The 18,299-nt window shown below is 37.0% G+C and overlaps 1 protein-coding gene across 22 annotated transcripts in view; it reads left to right on the top strand.

Annotated features, from left to right (window-relative positions):
- The first annotated feature begins 562 nt into the window (after positions 1-562).
- The window catches only part of NRXN1 (neurexin 1), a 1,167,944-nt gene continuing 1,150,207 nt past the window's right edge, over positions 563-18,299 (top strand). For all 22 annotated transcript variants that reach the window (XM_044263931.1, XM_044263930.1, XM_044263938.1 and 19 more), the window contains exon 1: positions 563-1,354. In XM_044263931.1, coding sequence (XP_044119866.1) covers positions 583-1,354 — 772 coding nt within the window. In that variant the 5' untranslated portion in view covers positions 563-582. The remainder of the gene's footprint in view (positions 1,355-18,299) is intronic.

The following is an 18,299-nucleotide window of genomic DNA, read 5'->3' as shown; positions in this document are numbered from 1 at the left end:
GGAACCTTTCTCTCCCTTCTGGTTTGGGACAGCACATCTGGAGGAGAAACACTTGAGGCATTTACAAGTATCCAAGGATCCTGGTTCATTGCTGATTTCTTGTATTTCCCTGAGAAGTATTTGCTTCTCAACAGTCTAACTGCTTCGCTTTTGCCGGGTACCACGGATGGTACCTGGTAGATGAGAGTATTTGAGGAGTGAAGCATCTGTTGACACCACTGATGCCCTTGAACTAGGTCATGGGACTCAGATGGATAAGTGACTTCCCTTGACCTTCTGTTAACGCCTTTTCCAGAACGTTGCTTCCAAAGTGTATCCTCCCTTTGGTCTGGAAGATCTGCTGCTGCCCTGTACAACTTGGGTCTACGTTTTCCAGTTGGGAGGGGACTATCGGGAGAGAGGGAGGGGTTGCTGGAAGAAGAAGAAGAAAAAAAGAGCTAGATAAAGGAGGGTGCATCCCTCCCACTCCTGCCTATCCCCTTACCCTACTGATTTCCGGACCCTTATTTCTACATCACGGTGTCCAGGACCATTTTGACCCTGTCGGCCCCGGCACCCCCCCGCCGCACCCCAGCCCCGAGCATGGGGACGGCGCTTCTCCAGCGCGGGGGCTGCTTTCTCCTGTGCCTCTCGCTGCTGCTCCTGGGCTGCTGGGCAGAGCTGGGCAGCGGGCTGGAGTTCCCGGGCGCTGAGGGCCAGTGGACGCGCTTCCCGAAGTGGAACGCCTGCTGCGAGAGCGAGATGAGCTTCCAGCTCAAGACGCGCAGCGCCCGCGGCCTAGTGCTCTACTTCGACGACGAGGGCTTCTGCGACTTCCTGGAGCTCATTCTGACACGCGGCGGCCGCCTGCAGCTCAGCTTCTCCATCTTCTGCGCGGAGCCGGCCACGCTGCTGGCTGACACGCCCGTCAACGACGGCGCATGGCACAACGTGCGCATCCGCCGGCAGTTCCGCAACACGACGCTCTTCATCGACCAGGTGGAGGCCAAGTGGGTGGAGGTCAAGTCGAAGCGCAGGGACATGACCGTGTTCAGCGGGCTCTTCGTGGGGGGGCTGCCCCCGGAACTGCGCGCCGCGGCGCTCAAGCTGACGCTGGCCTCCGTGAGGGAGCGCGAGCCCTTTAAAGGGTGGATTCGCGACGTGAGGGTCAACTCCTCCCAGGCGCTGCCGGTGGACAGCGGCGAGGTGAAGCTGGACGATGAGCCGCCCAACAGCGGCGGGGGGAGCCCGTGTGAGGCTGGTGAGGAGGGCGAGGGCGGGGTGTGCCTTAACGGAGGCGTGTGCTCCGTGGTGGACGACCAGGCGGTGTGCGACTGCTCGCGAACCGGCTTCCGCGGCAAGGACTGCAGCCAAGGTAAGGCCCGACGCCTGACCCACCGGGGGGCCTCGGCCTGGGCAGGGCGCGGGGAGGCAGGGCGAGGCAGGTGGGGCCGGCTGGTGCATGGGGACGTCCTTCTCTGGACAGTGCGTTTCAGCTAGTTTCAAGGTGAAGACCTGTTTTTGGCCTCTCTGCCTTAGCACCTCCCACAGCTCCTCCTTTGGCGTTCTCCTCCTGGTTGAGCAGCCCCATTTCCGGTTCCGTTTTCTCAGGGGAACCCTTCGTGCCGACCCCGCTTACTTACAGGTGGCAAGTGGAATGACCTCTCCTCTTAGGATTCCTCGGCTTCTTTGTCAGGCTGCTCCCCCAACTTAACTGGGCCATGGCTCGCCTCAACAACTGCCGTGCTTTCCTCTGCCACCTCTGAGTCTGTAACACACAGGTTTTCCCCTCAGATGCAGATATAGGCATCTAGAAGTTTGGGCACACATTTGGTGAAGAATGACGTGCAGGAGAGGCTCACTATGGTTGAGAATCTCCATGTTTGTTATTCACGGTAAAGGACAGAAGGGGAACAGGATGCATAGGAACCGCTTTGCCTTTTATAAGTAAAGTAGAAAGTCCTGCTCCCGGTTGTGGAAAAAGGGGCGTGGGAGGGGGCCCATGTGAAGGTTTTCTGGATTAGAGGGAGGAGGGTTCTTGGAATTAATGTTAGTTTCTTTGGTTATGTCCAAGTCTAACTTCTGTCAGTTTAGGAAAAATTATGTGATTTCTGTGATTTCTTGAAGTGGGAGACAGGTCAGCTAATATTTAGAAATGTTAGAGATTAAATAACATATTTCTTAATTAGCAGATGTCTTGGAAAGATAAGTAACACAGAAATTTAGACGTTGTTGGACTGGGAAGTTTCTGTAGGCTAATAAACAAGGGATGAATATGAAGGATTGTAAGAGATTTTCTGAGTACATTTAGCTAATGATATTTATCTGAGTCGTGGAGGCCAACCTGTAAATTCTCTTGTTTTTAAGGATTAAAAGTGTGTAATGAAAAACTAATCGTACCTAAGTTTTATTTTCTCTCCTTAATAAATAAAATGCATTCTTGTGTCTCCAATATTGCTACATGACAATCACCAAGGAAAAATACTGTATAAATACCGAAAAGCCTATGACCAGAAAGTGACTGATACGAAAAAGATGAAGCATGGATATATTTGTGGCTGAGCAACAGAGATGTCAGGGTTTAAAGTAGATAGTGCATGGGTCAAATCAAGACAGCACATGGATAAATGACATTTATGGCTATAATTGTTTTAAAATAGATTAATTATTAAATCTGATTTTGAAAGCTGTGAGGACAAAAGCTGTATGTGTGGCTGAATTTTATTGTATAATGTCTTCTCCTGCTCTTTTTTTTTTTTTTTTTTTTTGCTTTTTTGCTGACACTTCTAAGAGGAACTAGCCCTTGTAAATCTTATTAGACTTGGCAGTTCTCTCTCATCTGACTTGAAGAGAAATGAAGATTTGATAAAATTTGTAATTGTTTAAACAGCAAAGGGAGTTTGTTAGGAAGGAAAAAGCTGGTCATCAGAAAAAGAAGAGTTCTGTAGCCTTCATGGGTTTATGGAAAAAAAAGAAAAGGGCTATTTTATTATTCTCTGCCTTCATGAAGGTTTTTGTTTTCATTTTGTTTTGGCTTTAGTAATTATAGAAGACTGTGTATTCCATGGGCTAGACTGCACTTCAGCTTGGCCAGTAAATTTCCATGGGTTTAGTACCAGGCTTTATAGTTAGGTTTTACAAAAATAAAACAGTACATATTTTTCCTCTCCATTATCTAATTTAATTGTAAATCTTGAATGAAGTAGCTGGTAAATATGATGATTTGCTATTTTATAATTTGAAGCTCCATATCTCTTCACTGATTAATAGAAATGTATTTTTTAATAGAACATTTTTTATGGGAAAAATTGCTCTACATATCCCATTGCCACTTTAAAATACAGAGCAGAAAATTTAATGAAGGACACATGAGATATAACTTCCTTCCTTAAATTAGGAAACAAATATGACACAATGACAGCTTGTTCTGTGTGGGAGGGTGTTTTAAATTAAAATTTTTATTTTCTTGTGCATTTTAAATGTAGGGATCCAGGGATCATGCATAATCAGGAACACTTAAGAGTGGAGAAAGCGTGGCAAAAGTATTATGTTGAAGAGAAGCAGAATTAAATGTTTCTGAAATGCATTTTATTTTGCCAGTGGATAGGCTCTTTCCATAAAAGGAAGAATTTGGAATTACCGAGATACATAATTGAGCAGTATAGTACCTGATGCTTAAAGTAATTCAATTCAGAAAAGAAAATCCATCAGGATGGTTCTGGAGCATTGATTCATTTTGAAAATTTGATCTGAAAACGGAGTGCAAAGATCACCACTAGTCATGAAAGGAAAACAAAAGGCTGGATTCTTTTCATTATCACAGAAATGGGAGATGGACCGATAAAGGCAGAGTCCATCTGCCCAGAAGGGTTGGCTCCATTTTTATGTATTTTCTCTATTTCATGTGTGTCAAGTGACTGTTAAATAATTAATTGAGAATGGGTGCTTCTCCCTACACCAATCCTGTATTGATGGCCAGAGATAGGTGGTTTCTATTCAGATGAAGTATGGGCAGAGCCCTGCCTCTAGCCACTATTCACACTGATTGCCACATCCTTTTTTAAAAAGTAATTTGAAAACATATCCTCATTCATTAGAGAAAATTTAGGGAAAAAAAAATTAAAACAAACATTCAATAAGATTCAAATTATATCTTTTTCTAACCACAATTTCTTTTTTAACTTAATAAAGCCTAATATTATTTAGTTGCCTTCATATTAAAAATACAGTCAGAACTACTAAAAAGGCAATAATAATATTCTTTCTCTCTCTCTCTTTTTTTTTTTTTCTGGCCCAGAATGTCTTGCAACAACTTCTGCAGCTATGGTTTTCTAGAATATTTTTATTTAACGAGCTCAGTTTCATCCTTACTCTAATTTATTCAAGCCTAGCAAGTTTTATTTATTTATTTATGTAGTGATGGAAAGAGAGCACAAGAAAGGTTATGTGTCAGGACCAGGTTAGTGGCAGAGCCCGCGTACAACTACAGGCACTCTCATTCTAGAGCCCTATATTATCTTCTCTGCTAAATGAGATTTCCATTTTATGAGGATTGATATTTTTTCAGGTTCAGGGATTATTCAAAAAATATATGTATAAATGGCTGATGAGATAGAACTAACCTATATATCACTTACGATCTTTGACCCTGAAAATAAGCCTCAGAACTCAAGTATCCAAGAATGTCATCTTTCCTGAATGATGGATACCTGTGGGGTACATAGCTTTTTCAGTGAATCATGCTCATCTAAGTGCCCCAGGACCATTATTATTTAATAAGTCTCTACTTAAGAGGACTAGTAGTTTCTTAGCAGCTTAAAAGAATTAGTGAATTTCATGACTGTCTAGCTTAAAAATGAGAATAAAAAGCTGATCAATAAGAAGAAAAGTTATACTTTTAAAAATGATTTCCAGGTTTCATGTATTTTAGGGTCATTTATACTAAAATTTCATACTAGACTCTTCAGTGTCACTTTTATTTACTTTCCCTATTTAAATGGACATAAACACATACCCTTATAAGCGCTAATTACTAAATATTACTAAACATGGTAGTATAATAGATGTCACTTAATAAAGCCCATGCTTTCTATGACTTTACTAAGGTGATCAGATAGACAACCATATTCACTCAGTCATATCTGCATTCATTTCTTTATTCAGCACATAATGATTGAATGCTTTTTATGTGTCTGAGTAGCAGGCTCAGGTAAAAAAGAAATGTGAGTAAACGCTCAGAAATAGTTCTTACTTTACTAGACCTTGCATTAAATGAGGAGACATAGTTATTTAAAAAGTAGATGGAAACTTAAAATGGTGGTATGTATTTTGGAAGACAAGATACATACACAATACATAATATTGTGAGAACTTAAAATAGTGTGAACTAACCTAATCAAAGAAGGTTTCCCTGAAGATTGAGGTTTAAATCTGAGAGACAAGAAGGAGTAAACCATGTAAATGTAGAGGAGAAATACTAGTTACAAAAGCCTGGTATAGGAGTTGGCCTGGCATATTCTAGCAACTGAGAGAAGGCCCTGGAATATGGAGGTCTTAGAGGAGTAGGCCTGGGTCTTGCAGACCCTTCTAGACCATATCAAGGATTTGAATCTTTATGGTAAGTGTGATAGAAAAATAATGGAAAGAGTTTAGTGTTTATTTGACACCTTTGTCAAATTTATACTTCAAAAATGTCATTCTGGCCACACTGTAGGAAACACATTGATAGGGGGCCGGAGTAAAAGAGAAAATATTATTTTCTGTTTGTCAGTTAATAAAATTTGTTTAAGCACCCACTGTAAGCTGTAGACTGAATAGGGGAACATAGGGAAAAACAAGATTGTTTCTGTAAGGAAGTTTGACTCTTGTGAGTTTGGTTACATATAGAAATCTAAGGGCATTCATTGTTAGGAACGCTTGATTCTGTCTGTGAAAATTATCAGAACCCTTCTGTGGTTTATCATGTAGTTTCCCCAGATAAACCTAGCAAATCTATAGGCTTTTGGAGCCCATTGGCAATGTATACTATGTTGTACTCTCCAAGAGCCTTACTCAATATGTCTTTCTTGTGACAGTGTATAGTGGTTTATTTTGATTCTGGGCTTTCAGTATTTTAACTGCTGCAATAAAGAAAAATATTACATAGGTACTTAATTCTTGATTTATTCTGTTTCAGAATTTTTATTAAGAAAGCCTTTAACACAAAAACATTTTTAAAAACTATCACCCTCCATATAAACTAATGCATTCATTCATCTCAATCTTATATTTAAAGAGTGATTCTTACTATATTTATTCTGGTGTGTAGATATAGATATCTAATGGGCCTATTCTATTTAAGATTTGTCTTTGAGGCTTTCCTATAAGTTCAGGTTATTTACATGTATCTGCAGAGAAACTAGGTAATATGTTCGAGCTTTAAAAGCTTAAGTAAGATGTTCTTACAGTTATTATAAACATTATATTTTTTACCATAAATTTATATATATGCCAGTGAAATCATGTTCCAGTTTTGGATACCTTTAGAGAAAGTGTAATAATAAGCTGATAAAAAAAATGATTGACTACAGAACAACTAACACTATATAATACTTATGCTCTTCTTAGCTGTATTGTGAAAAGCAGCACCCTGAGCTACACTAGTTCCTGAAAAGCAGTCATTGACCCATTCTGTGTCCCTTTCTCAGTAAACATTTGGTGGCCACACCTTAACTCCTATAAATATTCATTGAAAATTAAGTATCATAGATACTTAACGTTTTGTTTTATTCTAGAGATATAAAGCTGCTGTTTGAAATTTCTCTGCAAACTTTATTTTCAAGAAGTGCACATAATTTTGACATAATTAAGAATAAGTCATTTTTGTGGTCTAAAAATTTTCAGTTCATGTTCACTTCAGCACATATTCTAAATGTTTAGAGTTTGCTGTACAAAACAATATTATGCAAACCTCATATACTTTTTTTCTTGTGCACTTATGTATAATTTTACAACTCGGTCCCTTTTCTATTACTCAAAACACAAGAATTGGTAAATTTCTTGGTCTTTGCTATATAGTAAGACTTAAAATATCCCAATTAGGTTTTGGGGAAGAAAAACGTTTTTTGGATAATTGTATTAGAACTCTTCAGAAATTGCGTGGCTTTTTTTTTCCCCCTCACTTCTTTTAAGCATAGATTCCATGTGTTCTACTTGAATATGGGAATGGGTGCAGTGCTCTCTCAAATCCTTTTCTTGCCTTGGTGTTTACACAGTGTGGGCAAACAGAATGTGGCAAGGTGTCTGAACAACTGAATTCCAGATGTGGTATTGCCTCCTAATCACTGTTAAAAGTAGAGTGAGATCACTGATGCTCTGCATTTCAGTTTTCAAGATTGTAAATCGAGAAATACATAATCAGGCAACTAATACATTGTGAACTTAGGCTAACTTATTTCAGAGTATGAATAGTTAATAGGTGAAAACTCCCAGAAAAACGTGAACATTGGGAAGAAATATCTAATGAGAGCAAGGGTAGATGCCTCTAAAGTGTTGTAAATGTTAATAGTGAAAATGTTAAGCATGTTTCTATAAATCTATGTTGGGGTCATTTTAGAGGGAATTTAGATCATTCATGCCCCATAGTATATATAAGATTTGGTGGAGTTTTCTTATTACACACTGATACATTGGTACAGACAAGCTGAGTAAAGAGGACATTCGTCTCCTTGTTTCTTCTTTGTAAAATCTGAACAAATGAAATAATTTAATATTGGGGAAAAAAAACATTACGAGTCTAACCATAACTCTCACAATATTCTCCAAATCTACAAAAATATGTGGTTTCTCCCCCCAAATATTAGACATAAAATTATTTAAAAAGGTGCACTAGATGCCCCTCCTTTCTTGGTGCCATAAGCACCTCTTGTGTTTGAAAAAAATTTGAAATTGTTCTGTTTAGAATCGTAAGTTATTCTAATTATTGTTTAGTGCTTACTGAGTGAAAAGCATTGTACAGTGTGCTTTGTCCATCTTAACCTTATTTATACCTATACATTCTACATGAATAGGTTTTATAAAATTTCCATTTTGCAGAGGAGAAAATTGTGGATTAGAAAAGCTGCCTTGCCAAAAGGCACATAGTTCGTGGCAGAGCTGAAATCCGAGCCCAGGTGTGTCCATTACCCCAGCAGGCAACTCTTTCCATTATATGACATAACCTGTTTTACTTAATAAACAGCGAGTGGATGCTGGGAATTTGTTTTGTGTTGTCAGCTTGCTGCTAGTATGAATGGCTGACTTATAATAAAGACTTCAGAACTGAAGATTGTGGCAGACCCTTACATTTAGTGCCATTTCGTAATGTCATGATAATAATGAAACAGAATAGCTTGTCAGGATTCATTGCACTTTGTTTCTATAACTTGCTTATTTGCTGGTTTTGTTGACCTTCTATTAATATTATGCTTAATGGGTTGATTTTACTTTAATGCAACTAGAAGTAAATCCCCAGTGTATTGCATCTGAAGAACTACAGTTTTTAATCTCCTGAATGAAAATATCTAGTTTTCACAAAACCAGCAACACTGAATTTGCATCCGTTTCAGAGTCTGGGAGATAACATTATTGAAATTATCGAAGTCCATGGTGATTTAGCACAAGTACAAAGATCTATCCCCATCACATAAGCAGACACTTAGACTTGCTGAGTTAGAACGTGGTTCTGCTGAAGGTTTAGATGATGGTACACTGGGCATTTAATTGAAATTACATAATGAGAAGGTAGTGTCTCTTTGGATAAGTTTGGCTTACCGAACTTTGCCGAAAATTGAATTCAAGAGCAGTTCTTAAGAGTTAGAAAGATGTATTCCCTATGCTATTTCTGGTATATATGAGAAGCTATTATTGGAAAGAAGTGGGAGGAGAACAAGACTGACCTGGCAAGCCAAAATGCTGACCTGGACTCTTGTCTAGTAACTTGTGCTCAAAACTGTCTGGACTGTAATTAGAAATACACTGACGCCACATTACAGGAACCAGTGCAACTTCAAATAGCACTTTCTTAGGTTGGTTCCCAGGAGGGATCTGGTGGTCCAAAAGTTAAAGGAGGAGCTGCCAAGAAGAACAGTTGCTTCACAGGCGCCCTAACATCAGGCGGGGCTTTCTGTATTTAGTTATAGGCATAATGAATTCTGTGTGGATGACATTCCATAACAGAAACAACACTGATCACAGTTTAGGAGCTGCTGTTGTGGGTGACCTAACAAGACCAGGCCTTGTATGTGGAACCAGCTAAGCTTAAGTGTTACTCAGACTTTGCTGGATTCAGCAGAATGAACTGCCCCAGTCCAGCAGAGGCAAGGAAATTAAAGACTCATGTTTTTCTCCTAAGTAATGATGTCTCTCTATAATTAAGCATGCCTGGACTTTCCTTAGGGAAATAGCTGGCATGGTAGCATATAACTATAGCTGCCATATGGAAGATAGTACTTTTCAGCTTAGACTCTTTATCTGAATGCAACATTGGTTTGTTTGTTTGTCTTTTTCCCAGGAAATAATATGACTATTTAAAATCGTTGCATGTGAACCTTAAGGGACTAAATGTTTAATCTATACAACTGAAAACATTGTAAAAATAGGATGTAACATATTGTACATTGTAAATGTTAAGACATGAACCCCTATTTTAAAAATTGGGTCAACTTCCTGTGACCTAGAGTACTAAGATTTTTAAAATGATGAAAACATGTACTTTTCATATATAAATGATTGTGCATATGTGTATAAACACAGAAATATATACAAAAATATGACATATATAAAAATTATATAAGCAGAGAAGCACTTTTTTAAAAGTCTTTGAAATCATGTTAAAATCTTCACAAATATATTGGTTAAACATGTCATTAAAATATGTCTTTATGATTTTAAATAGTCTATGTAATATATATTTTTTTCTACACAAGACCATAGAAACCTAAAAAGTCTGTGTTTATAGTAAGACACATGACTTTCTGTGACCAGGCATAGGATTTGAAATTTTGAAGTTTTTACAAAGTACCATTTTCATATTATTGATTGACAATATCCTAACAATTCCTGGGGGTTATATGAAAATCTGACTATATTAAGTCTTGCTCTAAGATTGTTCTGACAATAACCAAGAGTAATTTGCTTTGATGGAATTTTAGCTATCATTATTAAATATTAGTTATTATTTAACTCTTTATTGGAATGAGCCACAATTATATTCAAACACATGGAAAAAATTAAGCTAATATTAATAATGACATTTTAAGACTTTTATCCATAAGAAAACTACGGGTTAAACTCATTTAATGAGCTCCCAGTGAGTTCAAAATAAGCCAGCCACCACAGGGATATTTCAAAAGAGTGATCTGGGTAAAAAACAGCTCCCAAACCTCTCTTACCAGAGTAGTTGGGAAATCTATAAGAATTTTAGTTGTTAATATTTAAAGGAGTCATGTGTAAATTTTAATATGCCTTATTGGTCAGTTTCTATCATTATATGAGAATTTTTAGATTCATACATCATTAATTTTCTCTTGCTCTGGCCTCTTCAATGTTTGTTTAGATTAGAATGGTGGAATTAAAATAATATGGCTTTTTTGTTTCCATCACAGTTTCTATTTTTTGGTTTCAAATAATATTTAAAGTTGTTTTTTATTGTTGCTGATGTCTTTCTTTCCACTTGAATTTCATCCATTGTTTTCTCTTCTACTCTCTACATTGATTTCCTTCATAAAAACACAGACAAGAGTCAGAGCTTCAAAAATATGAGTAATTCTTCATCTGGGAATGGCACTTCTCTCTGACTGTTAGCTGAGAGCTGTGTGCTTTCCCAGAGGTCATTAGAAATAAAGAATGATGGGCACCTCCCCTTCTCCTAGACCCAAAATGTTATCCATCCTGGACAAAGTCCTTGTTTGTATAACACAGAAAATGCTGTGTTTCTTCCTAAATCGAGGCAATAAAGATTTGGATTGGGGCCAAATATACAATCCTGTAGTGTCTTCTGCCCACAAGGGATGGAGGATGGAAGGATGATGAGACCTCAGGGAAGCTGTGGAGCTCAGGATGTGTAATAATTGAGAAAATGAGACTGAGGACTGAAAGAGGAACAGGAGATAGGAGAAAAGAAGATGATTGGGGAAGAAAATGAGTGCTGGAAGAAGAAGGTAAATTGAGAGAGAGAGAGAGAAAGAACAGAATTTGAAACAACAAGAATACTAAGAACTAGTGAATTAAAATAAGAAAAATCACATATCTGGTTAGTGGAGGAGGGGACTAGAACATGAATTTCTTGACTGCTAGACCTGAGATTGCACTGGAGAGCTAGGAGGAGGGAAAAAGACAAGGACAATACATTATCATCTAAAATTAGAGTCACATAAAATATAATCATTCCTTAGTATGTTCTGGCAAGATGTCATTGGACTTGATCCTACTAACAACAGGGACAGTAATAGCAAAATCTTGCATAACTCATACCCTGTGCCAGGCACTATTTTAAGCTCTTTATACATACTAATTCATTTAATCCTCCCACAACCCTTTAAAGTAGGTGTGATTTCCCCCAATATACAGCTGAGAAAACTGAGGCACAGAGAGATTTTTAAAATCACTCCATTCACACCCTGGGAAATGGCACAGTTGGCATTCAGACCAGGGCTATGTGACCTCCTGTGGACATGCCCTGAACTTGTAATTCGTTCTTTTTCAATAATAACTGAATGTACATCCTCCACACTCTCTTTCGCATATGAGAATTTGCCCTGTGTCTAAACGATGCCTGTATAAACCAGTGCAATTTCATTTTCTCTCCCTCTCAGTATTCCATCTAAGTGTTTAATAACTTTTCCTAGGCAGAATTTCTTCTTTAAATTTAATGAAAATCCTTTCTCTGCTGACATAAATTAATTTCTTCTTGTTATGTCCTCAGTGGAAATAAAATTCAAGTAGTCAATATCTCCTTGAATTATCTTTATCTGTTTAAGAGAAAGAGTGCTGTCTTCACTGAGCTAAAAATGTTTCAGATCCCCCTTCTGTGAAACTGATCTGACATTCAGCCTCCTCGTCCTAATAGCCACCTGCTTTATTTATGTTACTCACTGTTTCCTCTACTAACTAATGCTTTTCCAATTCTTAGTTTCCCAGACCTGGGACAACCCTCCCTTTTGTTCATCACATGCTGCACTTTCACTGACTCCCTAACCTTTCCTTTTGCTTCTTTCTGGTTTACTAATTTCCCATTATATCTTGAAAGTACCAAGATAGATCTATATCTATCTATGTCTATGTCTATATCTATATCTACCTGGGCAGAGGGTTTCTAAAGTCCCTAGTAGGTGGTTGTTACTTGGCAGTTAAAAACAAAAACAAAAACAAAAAAAACCTGCCTCTTACTAGTGTCTGTGGATCAGGCAGTCTAGAATTGTGTAAAGGGAAAGGTCTTGATAGCATTGCATTTGTTAGCAGGAAAAGTAGGCCAGAAAAATATGAGTTGACAAACAGAAAAAAGAATATGGACTAAGGAAACCTGGCATTGGTAGTCTGGTCCATAGAGGACTATACAGTAGAAATGAATTTGAACAAGAAGTGTGTTGATTTAGGCCTAAGGAAAAACAAAACACAACAAACCACCATTTGCTTGTAATTCTAGTATAAATGTGAGAACAGCCTACAGAAGTGGGGGTGGGGGTGAATCTCTATTCCTGGAGATCCTTAAAAATAGCTTAGATACATGACTAACAGTTTTAAATTGCTTAGGATTTCCCTTTCTCTGGTCAGAGGCTTGGACTAAATGACCTTCAGAATACATTTTCAGCTCTTATATCAGTTACATAAACAATCAGACATTTTGGAAAACATTTAACACACAGTTTTCTCAAATATGAGATAGAAATAGCCCAAAACACCCCCCCCAACAAAAAAAGCGCAAATTATCCACTGGCAACAAACAAACAGGAAAAAACGACTTTAAAAACTATCCGAAGTTATAATTCACAGATGCATTTGTTTAAAATACGGCATTAACTGCCACAAGAGAACTTAGTTCATGAATTACTTCTCAGTTGCCTTAACCTGCTGTTGCTGCACATTAAGTGTCCCCGGAGTAGACTCTGGGCAGACACTTGGCCCACATGTTTGCCCTGAGCCAGCCACTCTTGTCGTCCTCTCTACACAGTGGATTGCCCCAGTTTCAGGTTTCCTTGAACGTGTTTGAGCTCGAGTTACAGCAGCTGCCTGTCTCAACTCAGTTCACACTTCCGCTTGTTCACTGTGCCTTCTCTAGAGTTTCCTCCCTAGACTGAATCCACCCCCCACCAGGTGTGGTGCTCCTGCTCTGCTGCCCAAATTTGGGCAGCGTGGCCATGTGATGCCCTCCTGCATCCATCCTTTTCTATTCTGTGTCAGTTACTCTTTCTTTGGGAAACAGAGATTTGGATGGAAGGGTTTTTTGGCACTGATGTGAATTCTTCCTGGAGGAAAATGGAATGAGAAGGCGAAAAGTAATTTTTTTTATTTAAAAACAGAAGAAAATAAAACCAAAACAACCACAACATTAAAAAAACACGTGAAAAAAAAAAAAACAAGAAAAAAAAAAGAAAAAAAAAACCCACACGTGTTCTTGGGCATTCTGTAATGTGCATGGTTTCTTAGTACAACAAGTTACATGAACCAGAAATCTTGTCTCATCTTTGAGCCCTATGTTTTTTGCTCGTTGATGAATTCATTCATCATTCCCAAACCACTTACTAAGAAGCTGTTCTACACATGATGAGATCTTAGCACTTACGTAGCTGTTCACCTCTGTGTTCTCAGTCCTCTAGAAGTCAAAATTTGGAAGCACAAACCAAACTGTTGAAACCTAAATACAGGTATAAAATATTCAGGAAGCAACAATATGAATAAAATTTACTATTGTCACAATGTATGAAGACCTATAATAGGGTGCACATGTGTACGATTTAGTGATATTATTGATTTCCTCAGTTGTAGTAAAAATGAGCTTTGCTTTTGAAAAATCTACGTGTGATGGTATGCCTATAAAGAGTGACAACCATGTGGATCCTTTTAAAAATTATAGTTCATGGATTGTTTCACACTTTGAATTAGGTTACCATAATTTCAAATTACTCCAATCATTGGATTTTTCTATACCACAAGAAAACAGTTTGTGGTGAGTCATTAGGTACTTAGGATGGGTAGAAAAAGCATCAGATTAACAAATACTTTTTTGGCATAAACTAAAGGGAAACTTGTTTTATCTTTTGGTGAAATACTATGTTTTGGTTCACAACTTTCAAAGGGAAAGAAGTCACATTCTAATGGGGTACACTGGCAGATACATGCCTGATTGCATAAATTTGTTGCATGAATGCAATAAGTGCTGTCACCGGTGTGAGCAGATACAGTCATGTGCTCTCAGTAACCTAAGTTCACTTGATTCTGCTGATACACTGTTTCAGCTTCTCCTGTTCATCCATCAGGATTGTTGTTATAATTTTTACTACTTTTCCTAATCCCAAGCAGTACTCCTCACTTCCCTACCCAAAGCCATCCCTCTCTACTACTGGGATGGTCTTTTAAAAATGGTATTTTTCTTTTGGCTTAAGGATTAAGGAGAAAGCACACATTCTTATGAGTGGCACCAATTACTTTTTGAAATCTGTGTCTGATCTTTTCAGTCTCATTTCTTACCACTTTCTCTCAACAGAAGCCTTGTGATGGAAGCCAACATTATTTGTATTATGAATAATTATGGTATTTACATGTCTTGGAGCCCTTTCTAGTGCTATTCTTTCTAGACCAAAAGCCTTCTGTCTACCCTGAGTGAAATTCCACCCATCATTCATGACTCATCTAAAAAATCTTTCTGAAATTCTCCCTGATGTTCTTCCCTGACCCTCCTGCAGAGCAAATGCTGGCTTTGTGTTGATCTTGGTTCATACAATATTGCACTCCACACATTTTATTATAGTTATTTAACACCCCACCATATTTCTTCATGTGATTCTAAGTCCCCGGGGGAGCACTTATACTCCTATTTATTACTCTGTTATATAAGTAAGAGCCAGCAGACTAGCCCATAGTAGGAGCTCAATAAATGTTAGTAAATTTAATTAGGTTCAAGATTTTAAGAAGAAAATATTGAAGATAATGGTCAGAGAAAACAAATAAGCAGTTCTTTAAAAGAGAAATACAAAAAGCCAATACGTATAAGAAAAGAAGCTTGATCTCCATAAGTAAAGCAAAATAAATTAAAATGAGGTTGTTATTTCTTGCTTAGTGGATTGAAATTAAAGAGCATGATTGTACACAGTGTTGACAGAGATGTGGTAATTATAGGCTCTCTTATGCTCTTGCACATCTTTGGTTGGAGTGTGAGTTACGACAACTGTTTTTAGGGGAAATTTAACAGTAGCTATGACAATTTAAAATGTGTGTATCCTATAACAGGGCAGTTCCCCTTCTAGGAATTTTTTTTAACAGAAATACCTGAACAAGTCTCACAAATGTATGATTGCAGGTACATATTGCAATCATCTGTAATGGTAAAAACAAAATAAGTGGAATCAATTCAAAGATTAATTAACATCGTAATTAGCTAACTAAACATTGGTAGGCCCATATATAATGTCACAACATGATATAAGTGAGATATAGCTATATAAAGTAGGATGAAATATGTTAAATATATTTGTTAGTAAACATCAAATTACAAATATACACACATACATATATGTATAGTATACACAGCTGGATTGTATATATGTATGTGTATATATATATATGTATGCTTTTATGTAAAAGAGGTAAATAACTTGTAAAGATCAGATGTTTCACTGTCTTCACACAGAGGAAAGAAAAAATCTATTTAAATTGCTATAAGATAAATATATTTGCAAGTACTAAAACTAGATTAACAGAGGATGTTGGTGACTCTCCATCTTGAGGGATTTTCAATAAGATTTTGAAATGTCAAACTAATAGCCCATTTCAGAAGATCAGACTCACTCTATGACTTATCAAGGATTTGTATTATCACTCTAGATTGAACATTCTGTTATAGAAATAAAAACAGAATGTTCATGTTGTCAGAACAAAATATGGCATTAACCATGCAGGATATATTCTGAAAGAATATCACAGAAGAGAGAATTACAGAATTTCAATCCTATATAATTCCAAAGATTGATTGATCAATTGATTATTTATTTAATTAACTTGTATGCATTTGTCAGGCTGTATGATCATTCTTCTGGCATTTAACAGAGGCATCCTAATAAGGTGCATGGTCTGGAAGCAGATAGAATATTTCTTCTCAGCAGAGTGATTTCTGTTAATGTTCAATTTACAACATTTCCCTCTGCCCTCATCTTCTCTGAATGAAAACTTGAGAGATGGCTGAATAAGTCAGCATTGAGTCCCAAATTGGCTTCATCGTCAAGTGTATTATCATTCTTGTAATGGCTTCTCTTCCTAATGGAACTTCTAGAAACATCTGAGAAGTTCCAAATGACTGACAAGGCATGTGTGCTTTACTTCATACACGTGTATGTTATCAATAATTACTTAGTTGACTCTTTAATTTGTCTAAATTTGTGCAGGCATAATGGAAACTGACAATGCAATTTTCCATTGAAAATTGTAACTGGATGACTAAGCTGAGCAATTCACCTCCTTCCCATTCCTTTTGTACAGATATCTTATGCTACACCAGGATGCCTATACTTTGAAAATAGCTCATCTATATTCATTCACCCATGCATATAAATTGATTTGCATGCTCCTTTTGCAGTTTCCAAATATGCATTTGTTGCATAAAGTTTTTCATATCTATCCCAAAATGGTTCTTTTACCTCTTCCTCAGAGATTTAGTTGGTGTGAGCCTACTACACATGCTATTCAGGTGCCTGTGCAACTAAATTTCTATAGAAAATGCTAAAAACCTGTAGAGGAAAGACAGATCTTTTATTAGTCATAATTTCTAGCTTAGATCTGGCCTTTATGGTCACCTCCTTGAAATTATTCAGGGCAAGATTGAAAGTAAGTGGCAAGAATTTATTTAGATATCCAGATTATTTACCAATTCATGATTTCAGTAGGAACTAAAGATATTTGGTAGAATGATTAATTGATGGATTATATATATGTGTATATATATATATTTTTTTTTCTCCCACCAACTAGTTAAGGAAACATTGGTTTCTTTTCAGTATCTCTGATTTTCCCACTTAAAACAAGACAAAACTGCAAACTAAAGTTAAAACAATAATGTGATTTACCTCCACAAAAAAATCCTAATATTGTTACTAAAAATATAAATTTCAAGTATAAGCTTTTAAAAGAGTCTAACAAAATGTTTTGTGACTATGACCACTTAAAAAAAGTTAAAGTACTTTAAGTTGAGAAATTATCATTTTGATGACTTTTAGTATTCATAGATAATCTTTATACATAATTTTAAAATTATGTGTTATATGAAGTAAAATTAATGTATTTTTAAAGAGCCTTGAGTAGCAGTGTGTAAGAGGAGGAAGGGATTAATGTTTACTGATTGTCTCTTATGTATGTTGTCCCATTTAATTCTCACCCCTACAACTAGATTTGATTTATTAATATTGTTTTGCATTTAACAAAAATGCAGAGTGTGTATGCAGCAAGGAGAGAATTTGAACACAGGCTTTAAACCCCAAAGGCCTCTACAACCCCACACTTTTTCCCCTGTGTCTCCACGGTCACCACTCACAGCTTTAGAATAGCTTGTGTAGGTCCTGTGGTGTCATATATACAAATGATCAAGAGTCACCCTCCTTTTTTGGAGAACATAATAGCATTTGAGATACTCTTAAGCTTTGCAGGTATTTCTTTTATTTGGAATTTGGTTTTAGCCAATTATCTTTCATATTTTTCTTTATACCTCATCTCTTTTATGTATGGTTGACTGTATTTCCCAACTAAATGATGTATTGCTGTTAATGATCAAGAAGAAACCTGTAGATACAGTTTCCAAAGACTTTACGGGAAGACGATAGGCAACCTCAACATACATAGAGTCCCTGTTTTTTATTCTTATTTTCTTCATCAGACCATATTATATTCCTGATTTGTTTTTTCCTTCCACTCTGTGAAAGAGTAATTATTTTTTCTACTGTTTTCTTTCTCTTTTAAGGCTATGTCACCTTGTGATTTTTTTCCATTATATTTTGGGTTATTTTTCATCATAAAAGATCCATAAACATCATAAAACAATGTACCTACTAAGAGGACAAGTTTTGAAAAGAAGGAAATATCTCAAATTTTTTTCTTAACCT

The sequence above is a fragment of the Neovison vison genome, chromosome 8 (genome assembly GCF_020171115.1).
Source record: "Neovison vison isolate M4711 chromosome 8, ASM_NN_V1, whole genome shotgun sequence".
In the NCBI taxonomy this organism is placed as follows: Eukaryota; Metazoa; Chordata; class Mammalia; order Carnivora; family Mustelidae; genus Neogale; species Neogale vison.
The sequence above is the reverse complement of the archived record's forward strand: the minus strand, read 5'-3'. Positions and strand labels throughout refer to the sequence as shown.